This window comes from Podarcis erhardii, assembly GCF_964252035.2.
Source record: "Podarcis erhardii genome assembly, chromosome: 8".
Classification (NCBI taxonomy): Eukaryota; Metazoa; Chordata; class Lepidosauria; order Squamata; family Lacertidae; genus Podarcis; species Podarcis erhardii.
Window position 1 is genome coordinate 22,930,492 of NC_138499.1, and position 17,418 is coordinate 22,947,909.

Below are 17,418 nucleotides of genomic sequence, written 5' to 3' on the forward strand. Positions count from 1 at the left end.
TCACCTGCAATGCTTTTGATATTAAAGATAGTTCTTTGAGAGGGTGACATGTATTTGTGAGATTTATTGGTGCCGCTAACTCAGCTTGACCTTCTATTTCGCTTAAAGCAAAAGTTCCATGTATTATTTCAGCTTGCATGGGCTGAGCTCCTATGTGAGTAATCACTGCCATTCACTACACTGCAGGTTGAAGTTTTGCATACAGAAAGGAATGAACCGATGGCCTTGCCCTGCCTTGAAAAAGGAAGAGTGTGCAAATGCTTATCAGAGCCCCTAAGCCTGAAGTAACTATTTTATAGAAAGCAATCAGAATTCAATATATTAACATTACAAGTGGTTTTTCACCCACACCCCTTTCAATGCAAAGTTGGTGAGATTTTAATTAAAACTGTACTGATTTGTAGTAGTAGGCGTGAGCAAATTCTGTTTGATAACAAAAATTAAAATTCCTTTCATTTGGCTATTTCTAAAAGATTGTCTTTATTAACAAATGTAAGAATTGTCTACAAATTGTACAAAAGTAGTACATAAATCCAGAAAGTGTAGAAACCCATAAACTATACTTTAAAAAAAGAGAAATCCTTTGGTTACAGATATTTTCTGTAGAACAAGCTTGTGCGTTATAGTCAAGTACTTTGATAACATAGAAAACTATATATTTAAAGCATGGAGTTAATATGTAAGGTATGAAATATAAGTGGTCAAAGGGGGGAGAGAATCTTTGAAAGAGCTCTATTTTGGCAGTTCTTCTATAATGATGCGAGAGACTGAGTTCCATCCAGTGGAAGCATCTCCAGGTGGGTAATCGGAACAAGTACCAACCCAAACAGCAATATCCACCAGGCCAGCGCTGATCCCTTCACATAGCCCTTCCACTGTATGAAAGACAAAAAGCATAGTGGTTTCGCCCAAAATAGAGGGATTGAACCTGTGCCCACCAGGCTCTGTTTCATTCACCTCCCATCATCCCTCTATTACTTTCAAAAATTAATCATGTTCATTATTTTCAATGGTTCTACTCTGTGTAGGACTAGCATTGGAGGCACCCTTGTATGTCCACACAGAATTGCATGGAAATAATAAAAAGTTTTAGGGGATGTTTGCAACAGTACAACTAACAGGCAGGGAGTTCCAAAGGACTGGCATCTTTAAAAAGAGAAGAGCCACTTTTGATGCTGATTACTGTAATTCATGTGTATTTCTTTTATTAACTGTCACCAGGAGGAATCAAGACCCCTTATAACTCATAAATCTTTTTTGCTTGGTTATTTTACTTAACATGCTGTTATTTTCTGCCTTATACACATCGTGACTATATTTTGCTTTGTATCTGGTGACCAGTACCCAGTATTTGTATTGTTTCATGTTATTCTTAACAAAATTTATATTATAGACATAAAAAAAGAGGAGAACCATTCATTGCGATTTGGGAAGAAACGGCCCCATGCTTAGGTTTTGGTTTTGTTTGTTAAAAAAGATCTCCATCAACTAATGATAGCTGTCAGTAAACAAAATCAATATTCTGTGAGAAGGTGCTCTCATTTTAATTGAAACTTTAACAATGTTCAGTTGTCTACTCATACTTTGTGTGTCTGGGCATATTTAAAGGACAATAATTGGGTTAGTTTCTCACCTTTGCATTCTGGAACAAATGTTTTTCTGCTATAACATCCTACAATTCAGGGAAGAAGCTGAATGGATCAGCCATCACTAGCAGTTTGCTGTGGGGCAACATTAATGGCTTTTACGCTCTGTCTACCTTCCTTCCAGATGCAGGGCTAGCAGGTGGTGTCTAGAGTTGGGCTCTAGTAGCTGCATTTATATCTCTATACTTTCTTCTTTGACGATCACTCGTAGCCAAGTAAGATTGTCTTCCATAAACACAGTTTTAACAGTGAGTTCATAAATGATTGTGGAGGCCAATTCTGGATCCACACATCCTTCCATAGTGGGGACATAGGTTTCTGGGCCGTAACTGAGCATGGTTAGGGTTTGCCAAGCGTGCCTTCCTCTTAGCACGTTTTTCCCTTTCGTCCTGAGTTCGAGTGTCTTCAAAGCACATGGCACCTTTGGTAAAGGCTGTTCTCCAAATGGAGTGCTCACAGGCCAGTGTTTATATCTCTATACTTTCTAGCTTATAACTGGGTGGGCTGGTCTAAGCCTGGAGGAGGTTTGATTCTCATCTGTCTGATCCTAAACCTTAGATCTTTATCACCAGAAAGGAAAACTCTGATGTACCTATTACCTTATTATTGTGTTTATTTGCTACAGGGAACCAGGCAAGTAACACAATCTGCATCTCACATGTGCCCAGAATTTTTACAGTGAAATTATTGTTGGTCTCACAAGATTATCTTGATACGTACCTGAAGAAGTGCGGTGTATGTTAATGGTGGAATTTAATTCCGGACTTCCTTGATCTAAATAAATTATAGCTTCAATGGGAAGTGGCCCAGAGCATTCAGCTCCATTAAATGTAAAATACCATCTCTGGCAACAAGCGTTTCTGCATTTGAGTCTAAGTGATCCACTGAAGAGGACTCTTAAAGCACTGTTGCTGCGCATCTTTGTGAATGTGCACTCCTATTACAAAACAAGAAAAAGTTGTGTGTTTAAGTGGTTGATTATTTATTGACTTGTCATTTAAAAAGAAATAGTTACTACCTTAAAGGGACAGCTGCCTCAAAAAAGCTTATGCCATAATAATTTGGTTAGTCTTTAAAGTGCAACGGACTCCTGGTCATTTCTTACAGAGTTAGCCAAATAGCATCCCTTCTCCAGCAATCCTCTGCATCCTCTGCTCTAGATTTTTAGACTTAAATCCTAATACTAGAGCTTGCTTACAGTATCTTTCATCAATCATTTGAGATGCCTCAGTGGTCTTCCTTAAGTGGACCTCTGATTGTTGACTGCAGTAGGCCCTAGCTGCTAGGAATAAGGAAGCCAAAGCGATAAGGAAAAGAATTATCACCACATCTTTGTACCCTCACCCCCCTCTTTTGCTGTAATATACATTATAAATGCAATGGTATTTGCTTACTGCAATTTTTCCAAGGTCTATGCCATAGTTCAGAGCACTCCATGAACATTGTTTGTAGTTGGGTGTCCAAGACTCCTCAAAGCTTTCTCTCATGCATTCTCCTTTTTCTCCTTTTAGTCCATCTCGACCCGGGATCCCAGGTGTTCCAGGAATTCCATTGACACCAGGGTTTCCGTCTCTTCCAGGAACACCATTAGGTCCTTGCAAACACATCCCATTATACTGAAAATCAAAATTATTCCCATTTTATAGACACATTGGTTATATATACATAGATGCTTGAGCTTGAAACAGTAAACCAATAACCACATTGGTTATTACATTTTGTTGTTGCAAAGGAACCATTTTTCTCCCCCGCCTTGTCTCTCATACACACACATAAACCAGGCATTGCTTTCCCCAATGGACATATTACTTAAAGAAATGTGGTGAGTTACAGCCACAGCCTACCAAGGCCAGCTCTGCTTCTGTGTCCAACGTGGCAATGAATGGCTTGAGTGAGGAAGAATGTTTTAAGAAACCCACTAACCATTTCCCTAAATATTCATGCTCAGTGAGTAATAACAAAGAGCGGAGGAGATCAGTCAGATTACTCATCCTCTGCAGCCATAATGTCCCACCACAGCAGATTACACAGCTGTCTCTTTTGCAACCCTGCAGGCAGCTGTGTTTTACGTTAGCAGAGAGAAAGGCTGTGTGCATTGCCAGTTTAACACACAGGTAGGCCAAAGCTGGTTTGGGGGGAAATGCATAAAAATGCAGTATTTCATAAGAAACAACGGCTAGATGGCATCAGGTGTACACTGCTTCCCAAATGAGAAGTGGAAGCACACTGGATGAAGAATAAAAATCTGCATGTTTAAGTACACAGCCCTTGAGATCTCAAGTTGTAACAATGAGCACAGCACAGCTCCCATTCCACCCCATCTGCAGACTTCAAGATTACTTTCCATCAGTCAAGCTTTATTTAAACATGATGCCAGGTAAACAGTAAGGATTTATCTGCATAGTGTTGTTTGAACCTGGCATCACATTATGTATGCAACATTAGCATCCTGTTGCAGTATGGCCCCTGCTAGATTGTGCCTCCCTTGCACACTATTTGTTATTTTCTTACCAAACCCAGAACTGCTTAACGTCAGCAACATTAAGCCTTGCGTGCTTTTGGATGTGACGCCCAGGCAACCCAGTTTAAATTAAAAACGGAACACATGCACGGGTAAATTACTCTAATTGCGCACCATCATATCTAAATGTGGCTTTAGAGCCATTCAACATTCAGAAGGATCTTTGCAAGTTTTCAGAAACTAGTAGAATTCTGGATGTGGACTGCATCTTCCGCCCAGCTGCATTTGATAATAATGCTCCTTCATTTGTTCCCTCCCCACATCCTCTCCTTTCCCAGTATTGTGTCTGTCAGGTTTGTTTTCTTAATCTTATTCAGCAGCTCAAAACATTGGGGGCTTGGCTTATTCTTATCTCCTTACACATTGTTTGTTGCCAGCATGGTGCAGAGGTCAGACCCATCAACCAGGACCTGGGAGACCAGGGCTCAAATCCCCAGTCAGCCAAGAAGCTTACCAAGTGTCCTGGAGCCACTCAGCCACCTAACCTACCTCGCAGGGTTGTTGAGAGGGTGACCTGGAGAATGCAAGGTAGAACCAGGTAAGCCACCTTGAGTTCTTTGGAGGAGATCACACTGCAGTCCCCTGTGCTCCTGTGCAGTTGATGCTGGGCTATTTTAGCCTGATCTAGCCAGGCTGTTGCTTCTTATGGTGGGATATAAATGAGTAAGACGGGAGGTGGCACGCCAAGACGCAGGTGGCGCTGTGGTCTAAACCACAGAGCCTAGGGCTTGCCAATCAGAAGGTCGGTGGTTCAAATCCCTATGATGGGGTCAGCTCCCATTGCTCGGTCCCAGCTCCTGCCAACCTAGCAGTTTGAAAGCACATCAAGTGCAAGTAGATAAATAGCTCTGGTGGGAAGGTAAACGGCGTTTCCGTGCGCTGCTCTGGTTCACCAGAAGTGGCTTAGTCATGCTGGCCACATGACCCGGAAGCTGTCTGCGGACAAACGCCGGCTCCCTCGACCAGTAAAGCGAGATGAGTGCCGCAACCCCAGAGTTGTCCGACTGGACTTAACAGTCAGGGGTCCCTTTACCTTTACCAGCCAGGCTGCTGCTGCTTATGGTGGGATATAAATGAGTAAGACGGGAAGTGGCACGCCAAGAAGAGGGCTAAGCAGGAGGTCTCCTTGAGGGGTGTACCTAGGGGTTGGAAAGGTTGTCCCCCAAGGGTGCCAGCCCAGGTAGAGGAGCAAACTCCTAGCCCCGCCCCCCAGTTGATGGACAAGGCCATTCAAATGATGTGTGTGTGACGCATCTTTGAGGGGCTTATCTGCCCCTCTCCATATTTTATTCAATGTTGACACCCTTGGTCCCAGTGGGCGCCAAAATGGTGTCTCTCCACTCTGGCTTGGAATGGTAGAGAGCCCAGCTCCTTGGCCAGGGTGCAAGGGAACCTAAGGCCCGCCTCTGCCCCCATCCCATGCAATGCGCGCGCCCTCTCGGGATCGCTGCTTGCCTCCATGCCACCCACGACCCACCGCAGCCCGAGACCCTGCGCGGCCCCCTCCGGGGATCGCGGCGCCCTCGCTGCGCACTCACCACGTCCACCACCTCCCTCTGGCGAAGCGCCTTCTGCTTGCCTTTGGGGGTCTCGGCCAGGCCGGCCGGGGGGCTCGCCGACAGCACCCCCAGCAGCAGCAGCAGCGCCGCAAAGGAGGCGACCAGCGAAGGCGGACAGGGAGGAAGGAGCTTCATGGCGCTGGCGGAGCGAGGCGCGGATGAATCGGGCAGTGTCTGCGCCGCGCATAAGCGAGCCTTTCAGTCCCTCCTCGGGGGGGGGGGGCGGCCAGGAATGCGCAGCCCGCAGCAGCAGCGTCCGCCCGGCTAAGCGGAGGGGGAGAGGGAGAGGGAGAGGGGTGGGCGGAGAAGGCAGGGGGTCTCTCCCCCCCCCCAGCCACGTGCGGACGGAGGCAGGAAAAGGGGATGGGGTGGGATGGAGGGAGCGCGCCGCACAGTCGAGGGGAGAAGGCAACTTCTGCGCCTCTCGACAGCGGCGCCGCTTTCCCGGCGCTGGCAAAGACTGGCCGCTGGGGGGCGCCCGGCTCGACTGCCCCGCCGCCGGATCTCCCTCGTCTGCTTGGATGCAAGCCAGGCGAGGAAAACGCCGCCGCTTCTTTGTCCGGAATCCGCCTGCGGAGAGAGGGCGGGCTTGCATTTCCAGATGCAACGCTCTTGGCTTTGCGAGAGGAGCCCGGCCCACGCAGGCTTCCTTAGCACGAAAGAGAGAGTTGCCTGCTGATATCCCCCTTTGCGTTACCAACAGATAACCATTACAAAGGGAGGGGGGGTGGAATGTTTTGATTTCTCCATTGCTATAAATACTCACATGCAATACATTGCCTTGTGGTTGCGCGTTTTGGTTGGTGGCTGCACAGAGTGATGATGCAGGGTTAAAAGTTGTTGCAAACGAAATCCCTGATCTGGACGTTGTGTAGAGTAGACATTGGGCTGCACCTCCCTCCTACCATTTACTGGTATTCTGTAATCACCAGGTTGGGCACTGCTTTCCTTCTGGGTGAAGACAGAGGCAAAGTGGGTGTTGAAAAGTTCCCTCTTCTCTGTAACCCAATAGCATTTCTCAATCTTCTCAAGAGACCTTTTGTTGTTGTTGTTTGGTCGTGTCCAACTCTTCATGACCCCATGGACCAGAGCACGCCAGGCACTCCTGTCTTCCACTGCCTCCCGCAGTTTGGTCAAACTCATGCTGGTAGCTTTGAGAACACCATCCAACCACCTCATCCTCTGTTGTCCCCTTCTCCTTGGGCCCTCCATCTTTCCCAACATCAGGGTCTTTTCCAGAGAGTCTTCTCTTCTCATGAGGCGGCCAAAGTATTGGAGCCTCAGCTTCAGGATCTGTCCTTCCAGTGAGCACTCAGGGCTGATTTCCTTAAGAATGGATAGGTTTGATCTTCTAGCAGTCCATGGGACTCTCAAGAGTCTCCTCCAGCACCATAATTCAAAAGCAACCTACTATTTGCTTATTCTTCCTCTTGCCTCAAACGTAGCCAAAAATAAACTTAAAAATTATTCTCTTGCAAGCCTGAGTTTATCCAAGCTTTCGCCCTCCTTCTCTGTGGAGCTGTCGACTACTCTTCCATCATGATTTCTCCTTTCTTCCCTTTCTTGTGCATTCTCTTCTTATATCTCAGCTCATCTGTAAGCTCCTTATGCAGCCACACTGATATCTTTTGAGTGTCTCCTTACTTTTCCATCAGCATTTGCGCCTTCAACACCTCACCTTTAAGAATAAGATGGCTTCCACCGTACAAAAGTCAAAATCAGCAGAACTGGCAAAGGGCAAAATCATAGTTAGAGCAGGAAGAAACAAATGTCAGACAAAAAATTCTTCTTCATATAACATACAGTTAAACAACGGAACTCACTCCCACAAGATGTAGTGATGGGGACCAACTTGGATGGCTTAAAATGAGGGTTGGACAAATTCATGGAATGGTTACGTGTCATGTACTACATCCACATTTGGAGGAATCATGCTGGAGTTGTTTGAATATTTATCTTTTCCATTGGAAGGTTACACTTCCTCTGCAGCTATTTTAAGACACAAAGCTACAACAATATCTAACGGCAATTATTTCTGACAATTATTTTAAACTGGGTTAAGTGTATGAGATAAACTTTAAGAAAAGATAAGAAATATTTAAGGGACGAGAGAAATAACTTGCTGAGATAATCAACGAAATTGGAATGTGGGAGGGAGGGTGCGGGGAAGTCAATGAAAGAAGGTAATGAAAGTAAGGTGATGAAGTTATGCATGGTTTGTTTTGTCTTTATATGTTTGTTTGTTTGTTAAAAAATTTAAAAACCCAATAAAAATTTATATAAAAAAAAAAATATTTCTGACAATTATTTTCTCGTACAGTATTTAGATATGGATGTGGGACCAAAGAGGTAGCCAAAAGACAGTTCCATTCCCCCCACAACTAACTCCAGCCAAAACCAGCCCTGCTCTGAATCACCACCTCATGCCTAGTTAGGAAACCAGCACTGAGTTAGGAACCCTGACCAAATAATGAAGTAACTTGGCCACTTTGGGGATTGTAGATTCTACGACTCTTTATCACTGCTTTGATGGCAATCCCCACACACTCCTACTTTTTGTTACAATTGTTAAAATGGCCAATATATATAATATATATCGTCATTTGTGAGCTCTCTGGCATTACTCCAGTTAATTGCTGGCAAATGCCCGTGGTTCTGAGTCAGAGACAAGGCATTTAATTGCTTGCCAGGAAGCTGAACTTCACTGTACACATTTATCTTTGTTACTGAGAAGGCTTGCTGGGACCTGCCCACTTGCCATTAAAGCCACTGACACAATCCATCTGGAAATATTTAAACCCTATGCACATAAATGCATAGTGCATGACTTACAAGGGAAATGCCCTGCAGCTTCAATCTATAGAAACTGTTTTACCAAACACTGTAGTGGAACACACATATGCATACACATATAAACATTTGTATAAAGAAAGGTAGGCTGTGATTCATCTCTATGTGTATCTTAACAAGCTTTGTTCCTGACTCCAGGGACGTCTGTATTGCTTATTTGTATTATTTTCCATTAAAATGTTTATATTCAGCTTTCCCATCTGAACAGTGGGGCACTCAGCTAAACAAATTAAAAAATGCAATTTTGAATTGCAGTTTTGAACATTAATCTGGGTAAATCAGTCATACCCAGAATGAGTTCCCATAGCATGTAAACCATGGTTCGTCATTACATTATAAATGGGCCTAATTACAAGTCAGTATGATATTAGGATTCAATAGGATATTAGAAGTCTTCCTGCAAACGATTCAAGGTGCACATCACTGTTATTCAGTTACCATAAAATCACACAACAGCTGCTTTTAGGAATTATGATTTGAACTGTACACATAAGAGGCTCCAACCTTACTTACAGTGATTCCCCTCACTTATAGTACTGTCATAGGCCAGATCAGCTTCTTTTCAGCTTCAACCTTCAGCAAGTTATTAGTTCTAAGAAGCCCAGCTGTAGAGAACAGACATGCATCAGTATATCAATGTTTGCATAAATGCTGGAAGTTGGTTTCCTTTACATTTCTATATTGACTTAGGCAAGAAGAAGAAAAATGTTGCTCTCTCCTCTTCCATGGGTATATCAAATTAATAAAGCTCAAACAGTGTTAAGTACAGATCAGAAATCCCATTATGTACAGAATTACCCTCACCCAAAAAGATTCAGATTAATAAGGTGGAAGATTCTTATGAGTACCCAGCTTTCTTGCATTTCAAAAAGTATAAGAAAACAGGAACAGAATCATAATGAAGAGAAACAAAAATGCAATAGGAGGATTTCACACCATAAAGCTCCTGTAAGCCATGTTGCATTTGATGCCAAATTCTCACTTTTGTTTTGTGGGGTTTTGCATGTGAATACTGCATGTGAATACTGGCAAGAGTTTTGCTCAAACAAAAAGCAGCCCAGCTTTTTCAAAGCACCACTGAGCACAGCACCCAGTGGCAGCTGATGGATGCTCAGTTTTCCTGTGATGTGGCATTTTAATGAGATGCTCCAGTGAGAGTGGGTGGTCAGACTTCAAAGAGAAATCTTATGCTGCATCCCATTTGGCCGCTTCACTTTCAGTCTTTTGCAGAAAGCTAAGCTTACCTCTCTCATTCTGCTGAAGCAGCTGAATTGGAAGGAAAGTCTAGATGAAACTTCATACCGTTGGCTGAAAGAGTCTGGGTGGAAGGGGAAAGGGGGGCCCTGCACTTTGCTTTGAAACAGGTCACAACATTTCAAACAGAAGCACAACCAACATCCTCTGCTGCCTCCTGCTCTTTGCTGGTGGCTACGGTTATGTTTTAAAGAGGTGCTGCAAAGAAGAAACATTATAATTATTTCTCTTACCAGAAGATGTTTACACAGACTTGAAATACCAACAAACATGGGGCTGTAGCCAACAAAATCACTGTGTGCACAGAAGAACTTCTGTGAGTGCGGCCGAACTTCCCTTCCTTCTTCCCCCTCACTCTGCCGCAATGCCCACAAATCTGTTTGGGGAGGGGAGAGGTTGAGGAGAAACCCAGAGCAGATTTGGGGGCAGTGGGTGGGGGAGGTAATAGAAATTCGATTGCATTCGCACAAGTCGTTCCCTGAACCCATCGATTCAGTGGGATACAACCCATGGTTTACTGGTGGTATTTTTCTGCTTTGAACTTTGCATAGCACTATCATTATGGAAAGCTTGTTGAATACAGCATCTTACAGCAATGAATAAAGCAAATTCAGTATTATAAAGTTCAGTGCACTTTGAGTGCTAAGAATCCTAATGCAGTTTTATCAGTAAACAAATGTTCATTTGGGGTACTTTGTCAAGTTCTGATTATGCCACATGGGGAATAGTGCAGAAAATGGCAATTAAAATTGCTGGGGCAGCAATGAAATGTGTTCTGACTGGGAAGGTGGGAGTCATGCCCTGGGGGGCTGGCTGCTTGCCAAAATGCTACCGCAGCATGTTGCTCTACGTATGTGCAGTCATACAGGTTCTGAGCTTGCAGAACTTGTGTGACTGCAGAGAGTTCTCAAAGCAGTGTAGGAAAGGGAATTAAAATTTATCAGGGTTGAAGTGGAATATGTTCTCTGCAAAAAGTGGCATAAAAGTAGCCACTTTAAATTTTGTTCCTCCCCCCCCCAAAAAAAAAGTATAAGGAAGGCAAATATGACAGAAATTTATAAGATTAGTGATGGTGCACATGAACAGAAAGTCATGAAATGAAACTTATTGGCAAAATAATAATGAATGTTCAGAGAGTATAAATAACACATGGAACTCTTTCTATCATAGGAGCCAACTCCTTCACCCCCCAATAAAATAACTGAGGAGGCTGCCCCCCAAAAGCGTTGATGGGCATTGCCATTCAAATGGTGCTCATGCACTGCATCTTGTGAACGAGTACAGTGGTACCTCGGGTTACATACGCTTCAGGTTACAGTCTCTGCCAACCCAGAAATAGTACCTCGGGTTAAGAACTTTGCTTCAGGATGAGAACAGAAATTGTGCTCCGGTGGCGCGGCAGCAGCAGGAAGCCCCATTAGCTAAAGTGGTACTTCAGGTTAAGAACAGTTTCAGGTTAAGAACGGACCTCCGGAACAAATTAAGTACTTAACCGGAGATAACACTGTATGTGGGGCAGGGCTTACCTGCCTCCCAAAATTTTATTGAAGTTGGTACTCATGCTTGCCACAAAATGGTGACTAGGTCTATCAATGGCTACTAGTGATGGTAGCAAAATCTGGATCTTCCAATTCAGATGGCAGTATATCATAACACAAGCTGGAGAGAAATAGCGCAACAGCTTTCTCCACAATAATCTATTTGTGAACTTTCCAGAAGCATACAGATGGCCACAGTTGAAGCCTTAACATTTGGAAAAATGGATCTCCCATCTTCAGCCAGGAATGTAATTTGCACTTAAGCTCTTAGCCACTTAGCTTTTAGAAATCTGGTTAACATTCATGTTTAGGGTTGCCTGAGGCAGAAGACAAGATGCAGAAGCTGACCGGACTACTAGTTGAATATTACTTCCACAATGTATCAGGATGGTGTTGTCTACCATACTTGAGGACAGCAGGCTGGCTTAAGAGGTGCAGGGCAGCACATAAAGCTCTAAGCAGACAACACTTCACTGCCACATGCACCCCCAGGACTTGGAGCCCAAGGTGCCCACCTGATTCCACCTAACAGTAGGGCTGGCCCTGCTCCAAGCTGTTTTCAAACACAACACAGTTTGTGACTTTTTACAGTATAGAAAACTTTATTGACCAATAGTAAAAATACATATGCCAAATTGCAGACATTTTTTTAAAAAATCAGATGTGCCAATAAGAGAAAAATTGTTTTTCCACAGAGAATATTTACAACTTTGAAAGTCACTCTAGTTATTGGAAGAATAGTATGTTCTGAAAATAAGGAAATATCCAGTTAAACCACCAATAGTCTTTGTTAAAGGCAATAAGTTACAAAGTTGTAAAATGCAGAGAACATAATACATTCAAAATTCAATACATTGTTATAACAGGAAACAATTTGATCCATCAAAACTATCTTCCTTATTCAGTTGCCATTTACATTTCTTTTCTATAATATAGTTTTACTTGGTGTCCAAGACAACCAAATGATGTTGCACAAAGTGGAATGTTGAAAAACAAAGAAACTGGGAGTGCTTTCTTTAAAAAAACACAAAACCACTTACAAAGACGGAGAGCTATAAAAACAAGTGAATGTTAGTGTCATAGATAAGAGCTCAGTTATAATCACCCTTGTCTCTGTTAGAACTACTTACCTAAGAGCGTAAAATGCAGTTGGGCTGAGTAGCCAACAATAATTTCTATAAATCAGCAGGAATGGTAAAAAGTGCATCTGAACAAAGGCACAGTGCTTTGCTCTTTCCACTGAGCCAAATGTAATATATATTCCTCACACTTACAATTCAGAATGAAAGGGGTGCTTACAGGACAGATTGAAAGGCTTCTCCCCCTTCCGGCATTATCCAACACTTGTTCTATTTAGAAATTCAACACTTGTTCTATTTTAAATTTTAAATTCAACAACATCAAGGCAGCTTTTTGTTTGGAATTGAGGAATGTGCAGTTAAAATAAACGAGCAGGTGCTGTGGAAGCAAGATGTAGAGAAGGCCACCTTCTTTAAAAGAGGATTAGACAAATTCATGGAGAAAATGTTGGAGGCACTGCACCTCTGAAAACCACTTGCCAGGAATGACAAGTGCAGAGAGAGTACTAGTGAAGAAGTTGGGGCTTCCCACAGGCATGCGGTTGGCCATTGTGAGATCAGGATGCTAGACTAGATGGGCCTTTAGCCTGATCCAGCTATAGAACCTGAGCACACAAGGAAAATGACTAAGATGGACCAGCTACCTCCAGTTCAGTCAGAGGATTGGGGAAGGCATGGCAGGTTTAGCAAGGCAGGCTTAGCAACTCATCAGCAGTGGCTGAATAGGAGAAACAAATACTTTTTGTTTAAGGACTATTATCCCAAGATGGCTGCACACAAACAACTTAATTTATTTTGCTACCCAGAATTAGTGCATCACAAAACATTAGCTTTTACTAGACCCACAGCAGACTAGTCTTCAAAATGCAGTTTTCAAAGTCACATTATGTAACTATTGTAAACTGCACAGTGTATATCATTGTGGGGCAGGCTTTTGACTCATTTTTTTATCATTATAACTGACTTGGAAAAGATGTAGGGCTCTACCACATTATGCAGTGCTTGGCATAAGGAGACACCACCCTGTGTAAAATCCAGGAAATATCATTCTAAAGTATAGGGGCATCTTCTGCAGCCTTTTAGCAAGGAAGCACAACTGCCCTACTCTACCTGTGAAAGGAACAAATTGTAAAGAAAGATGAAGAGAGACTTGGCTGTGCTGCCTTCTGCTCTTTTATGAGAAGCGGCAAAGGGCAAGAGTACTGCTACAACATTGTTTGCCAAATTGTTTGCCTTCTTTTGCTTGATTGCTATGCACGCAACCTAACTCGGTGCCGCAATACCTTAGTTACTAGGGCCATCCAGTCAAAAGGGCAAGGGGATTGGAAAGAATACAACATTCCTGAGCCACAGCAGGATTGGAGATACTGGAGCCTGCGGTCAGTTAAATTGAATGCAGAGGAAATACGATCCAGTGAAACTGCAAGTGACTTCAGCATCAAAGGGGAAATACCCAGGACAGTTTACCCAAGCCCTGCTAAGCATAATCACACCCTTTCCTTGATAAATGTGCTGCCCTTGTGCTTCAGAGCTGCACAAACATACACTCAGTATGTTTATTTATTGAATTTGTATACCACCCTTCATTCAAAGATCACAGGGTGGTTCACAACATAAAAATACAAACGAGAACACAAAATATGTAACAAAAACATACCAATAACCACCCACTTACACAAACTTATTTAAAAGGCCATCCATTGCATGTTAATCAGCCCAAGGCCTGGCTACAGAAAAACATTTCACCTGGTGCCTAAAGAGATGCAATGAAGGCACCTTGGGGTGAGCAATCCAGAAACAGGGAACTACAGTAGAAAAGGTCTGTTCTTGTGTTGCCACCCTCTGCACCTCTCGTGGAAGGGGCACACAAAGAAAGTCCTAAAATGTTGATCGCAGGATCCGGGTCCTTGATATGCACCTTTCTAGACAAGCAGCGAACCCCAGCTGCTGCAGTTCAACTGAATTTAAAGAGACAAGCTTGCTATTTCCAGTCTTCTACAGGATATCCTACCAGTTTCTTCCTAAACAAGTGAAAGCAAGCTTTGTTGTAGGACTACTGGATGTTTTTTATATCATTGCCAGGTAGGGACACGGCGCAGAAATCCCAAGGGCTGGTGGGAATAAGCTTAAAGCACCAGGGTTGGGAGCCATTAAAGTTGTCTGAATGGTCTTTACTGCCTTGACCCAGAATATCTAAGCAGCCCAGGGGCTGTTTCACAGCTCTGGAATAAGTGCTATATTATGGAGAAAGCTGCAACTATATCAGGTAGAACCAGACAGATTTGGTTTTTGTAGATTCTACCTGTAGACTAGAATAGTAGAAAGTGCTTGTTTTAATCAGTTGATGCTTCAAAGCTGATTTATCAATAAATGATCAATAAATGGACTCAGAAATCACAAAAAACTGATGTTTAAAATGCAAAGATCAGGACTGAATGACTTCTAGCAACCTATCAGCCTGCTGGATATATCATACAAGGTTTACTCTAGATTCTTGCTAGAGAAATTAATCGAGTGGGCAGAAGAAACAAAGCTATTCCACCCGGAACAGGCTGGCTTCTGTAAAGGTCATAGTACATCTGGCCAATGTCTGGTTCTATTTACCCTGATTGATAAATACCTAAAACTACACGCGGCTTTTGTGGACCTGACCTCCGCTTTTGACTCCATCCCTAGAGATAGGCTATGGCAGAAGCTTAGTTACACCAACATAGATAAGAGACTCCTCCACCTTCTTATGGAAATTCATAATGATATATCGGCCAGAGTAAAATTTGGCCCTCTGGGAGCCCTCTCTGATTCTTTCCCTCTGAATAAAGGGGTCAAACAGGGCTGCCTCTTGGCCCCTTTTCTATTTAATTTCTACATCAATGACATCGTTACAACCATGAAGGCCCTAAACCAATCTGCCCCCTCTTTACAACAGCTCAAGATCCCCATATTACTCTATGCGGACGACATGGTGATACTGTCTTTAACCAAGCAGGGCTTAAACAACATGCTCAGAGGGCTCATGACATATTGTGATACCAACTCCCTCAAAATCAATTTTGCCAAAACCAAAATTCTTACTTTTGGCACGAAAACTCGGAAGCCATCTTGGAATTTTGAGGGCCACTCTGTTGAATATTGTTCAGCATTCAAGTATTTGGGTATCACTTTTCAGCATGGGCTTAGCTGGTCAGCTCACCTAAATATGACCATCCTGGCTGCCCGTAGAACCATCAAAGCTTTGGAGAAATTCTTCTATGCAAAAGGTGGCCAGTTGGTTCCACCAATCAGAAAAGCATTTATCAGCAAAGTCCTCCCGATGTTACTGTATGGGGTTGAAATCTGGGGGTGGAATTTAAAAACACTACAACGGCTCGAGATTCTACAAAACTCCTTTGCACGAAAGTTACTGGGTCTCCCCAAGGGCTCGGTTGCTGCACAGTTAAGAACAGAACTGGGCCTCCCCTCCATTGTTGCGAGAGCCCACATTAGAATTATTAGTTTTTATTGTAAATTAATCAAAGCCCCAGGTTCCCTTTTAGCCAGGCAAGCCTTTTTAACTTGTTCTCATAGCAATAAATGGTCCAAGGCCATGGAGACTATTACTGCACGCTACTCCCTCCCAGATCTTGACACGCTGTCAGCTTGGGATCAACATAAAATCCGGGCCTGGATTCTTACAAGAGACGAGGCCATGGACCGGGCACAGTCCACCACAGCTCGCCTCTCCATGTGGCTCCCTAAAGTGAAAGTGGTAAGATCTCTTGCCAACTACTTGATAGACCTGACGGAGCCCAATTTGAGAAGAGCGTTTACCATGGCCCGTTTCCATTCTATGCCCACGGCCTTCCTCCAGGGGATTTACTCTAAGACCCCTATTACTCAGCGTCTATGTCCATGCACAATGAATGAAGTTGAGGACTTCATACATTTCTTTTTCTACTGCCCTATTTATGAGCTAATAAGAACTAAGCTCCTCCTTTTGATCCCGTCCACCATTACATCTAAGGAAGATTGTTTGAAATCGCTTCTTGTGGACGCAAATCCCCAAGTTACACGTGGGGTGGCAATCTTTATAGTGCAGGCCTTGAAACTCAGGGCTACTCTGACTGGGTAGTGTGTCCTAGACCTGGACCTGTTTTAATTCTTTTATTACCTTTTAACCTAATGTGCCGAGCCTATTTTGGGGGCCATTATATGCTTTATATACATCCGCATTCTAGATTTCCGGTGCCGGCAACTAAATCTTTACATTATTGTCTTAGAGCAATTTAAATGTCATAACCCCAGTAATATCGCTTTGAATTTTGTTTGGTTGCTTGTTTCTAGCATTTTTGTTTTACCCTGCTATGGCTGTATGCTAATGCAATAAAGGTTTGTTTGTTTGATTGATTGATTGATTGATTGATTGACTTCTAGCAAAGAAACACACAGTTCTCCCATTTTCCAAGCTAATAGAAAACAAAAAAATATTTATAGAAGGTTACAGCTTAGATCTTCAAAACTACAAAAGGCTAGGAAATTAGCTTCATAGGTACTGTGGTCTATTTGTTCTCTCAAGGGTCTATTCTGATAGGGGAAAAGAAAGGGAAGGGAATGGGGTTCAATGCCCAATTTATGCAGAATCTCACTTTATAAAATATAAACTACTATTAGATTGTGCTCAAGCCTCAGATTTGAAAGGTACCACCCTGAGTAGAAATATTGAGGTTAAGTAAATTCCCAGGTTATTGCCTGTAATATCTAAACAGCGGTTGGCTTCACCACTCCCCACCTTACCTTACTTGAGCATAATGACAATAATAATAATGAAGGGTAGGAGACAGGTATATAACAAAGCATCCTGTCATGTAAAAGAAACAATTGATCTGTGCTATACTTGTATAAAAGTAGCTACTTTCAAAACTGGTTTTGATTCAAGAGTCCCTTTCCATTTCAGTGTTTAGACCATAACATAAAATATTACTACTGGCCCAAAAA

General features: G+C 43.0%; 1 protein-coding gene and 2 long non-coding RNA genes across 3 annotated transcripts; 1 reads left to right on the forward strand and 2 right to left on the reverse strand.

Annotated features, from left to right (window-relative positions):
- Positions 1 to 569: 569 nt before the first annotated feature.
- On the reverse strand, positions 570 to 6,215 carry CTHRC1 (collagen triple helix repeat containing 1). The gene is made up of 4 exons (XM_081874781.1): positions 5,706 to 6,215; positions 3,041 to 3,262; positions 2,367 to 2,583; positions 570 to 875 (listed from the first exon to the last, which is right to left on the reverse strand). Exons 1-4 carry the CDS (start codon positions 5,859 to 5,861, stop codon positions 733 to 735), a joined length of 738 nt encoding a protein of 245 aa, XP_081730907.1. The 5' UTR covers positions 5,862 to 6,215; the 3' UTR covers positions 570 to 732.
- An 810-nt stretch (positions 6,216 to 7,025) lies between these two features.
- LOC309349110 lies at positions 7,026 to 10,786 on the reverse strand. Its single transcript, XR_014159721.1, has 3 exons — positions 9,821 to 10,786; positions 9,090 to 9,181; positions 7,026 to 7,715 (listed from the first exon to the last, which is right to left on the reverse strand). It is a non-coding gene; the product is annotated as an uncharacterized lncRNA (long non-coding RNA).
- A 127-nt stretch (positions 10,787 to 10,913) lies between these two features.
- Positions 10,914 to 12,181, forward strand: LOC309347776. Its single transcript, XR_014159032.1, has 2 exons — positions 10,914 to 11,100; positions 11,329 to 12,181. It is a non-coding gene; the product is annotated as an uncharacterized lncRNA (long non-coding RNA).
- Positions 12,182 to 17,418: the final 5,237 nt, after the last annotated feature.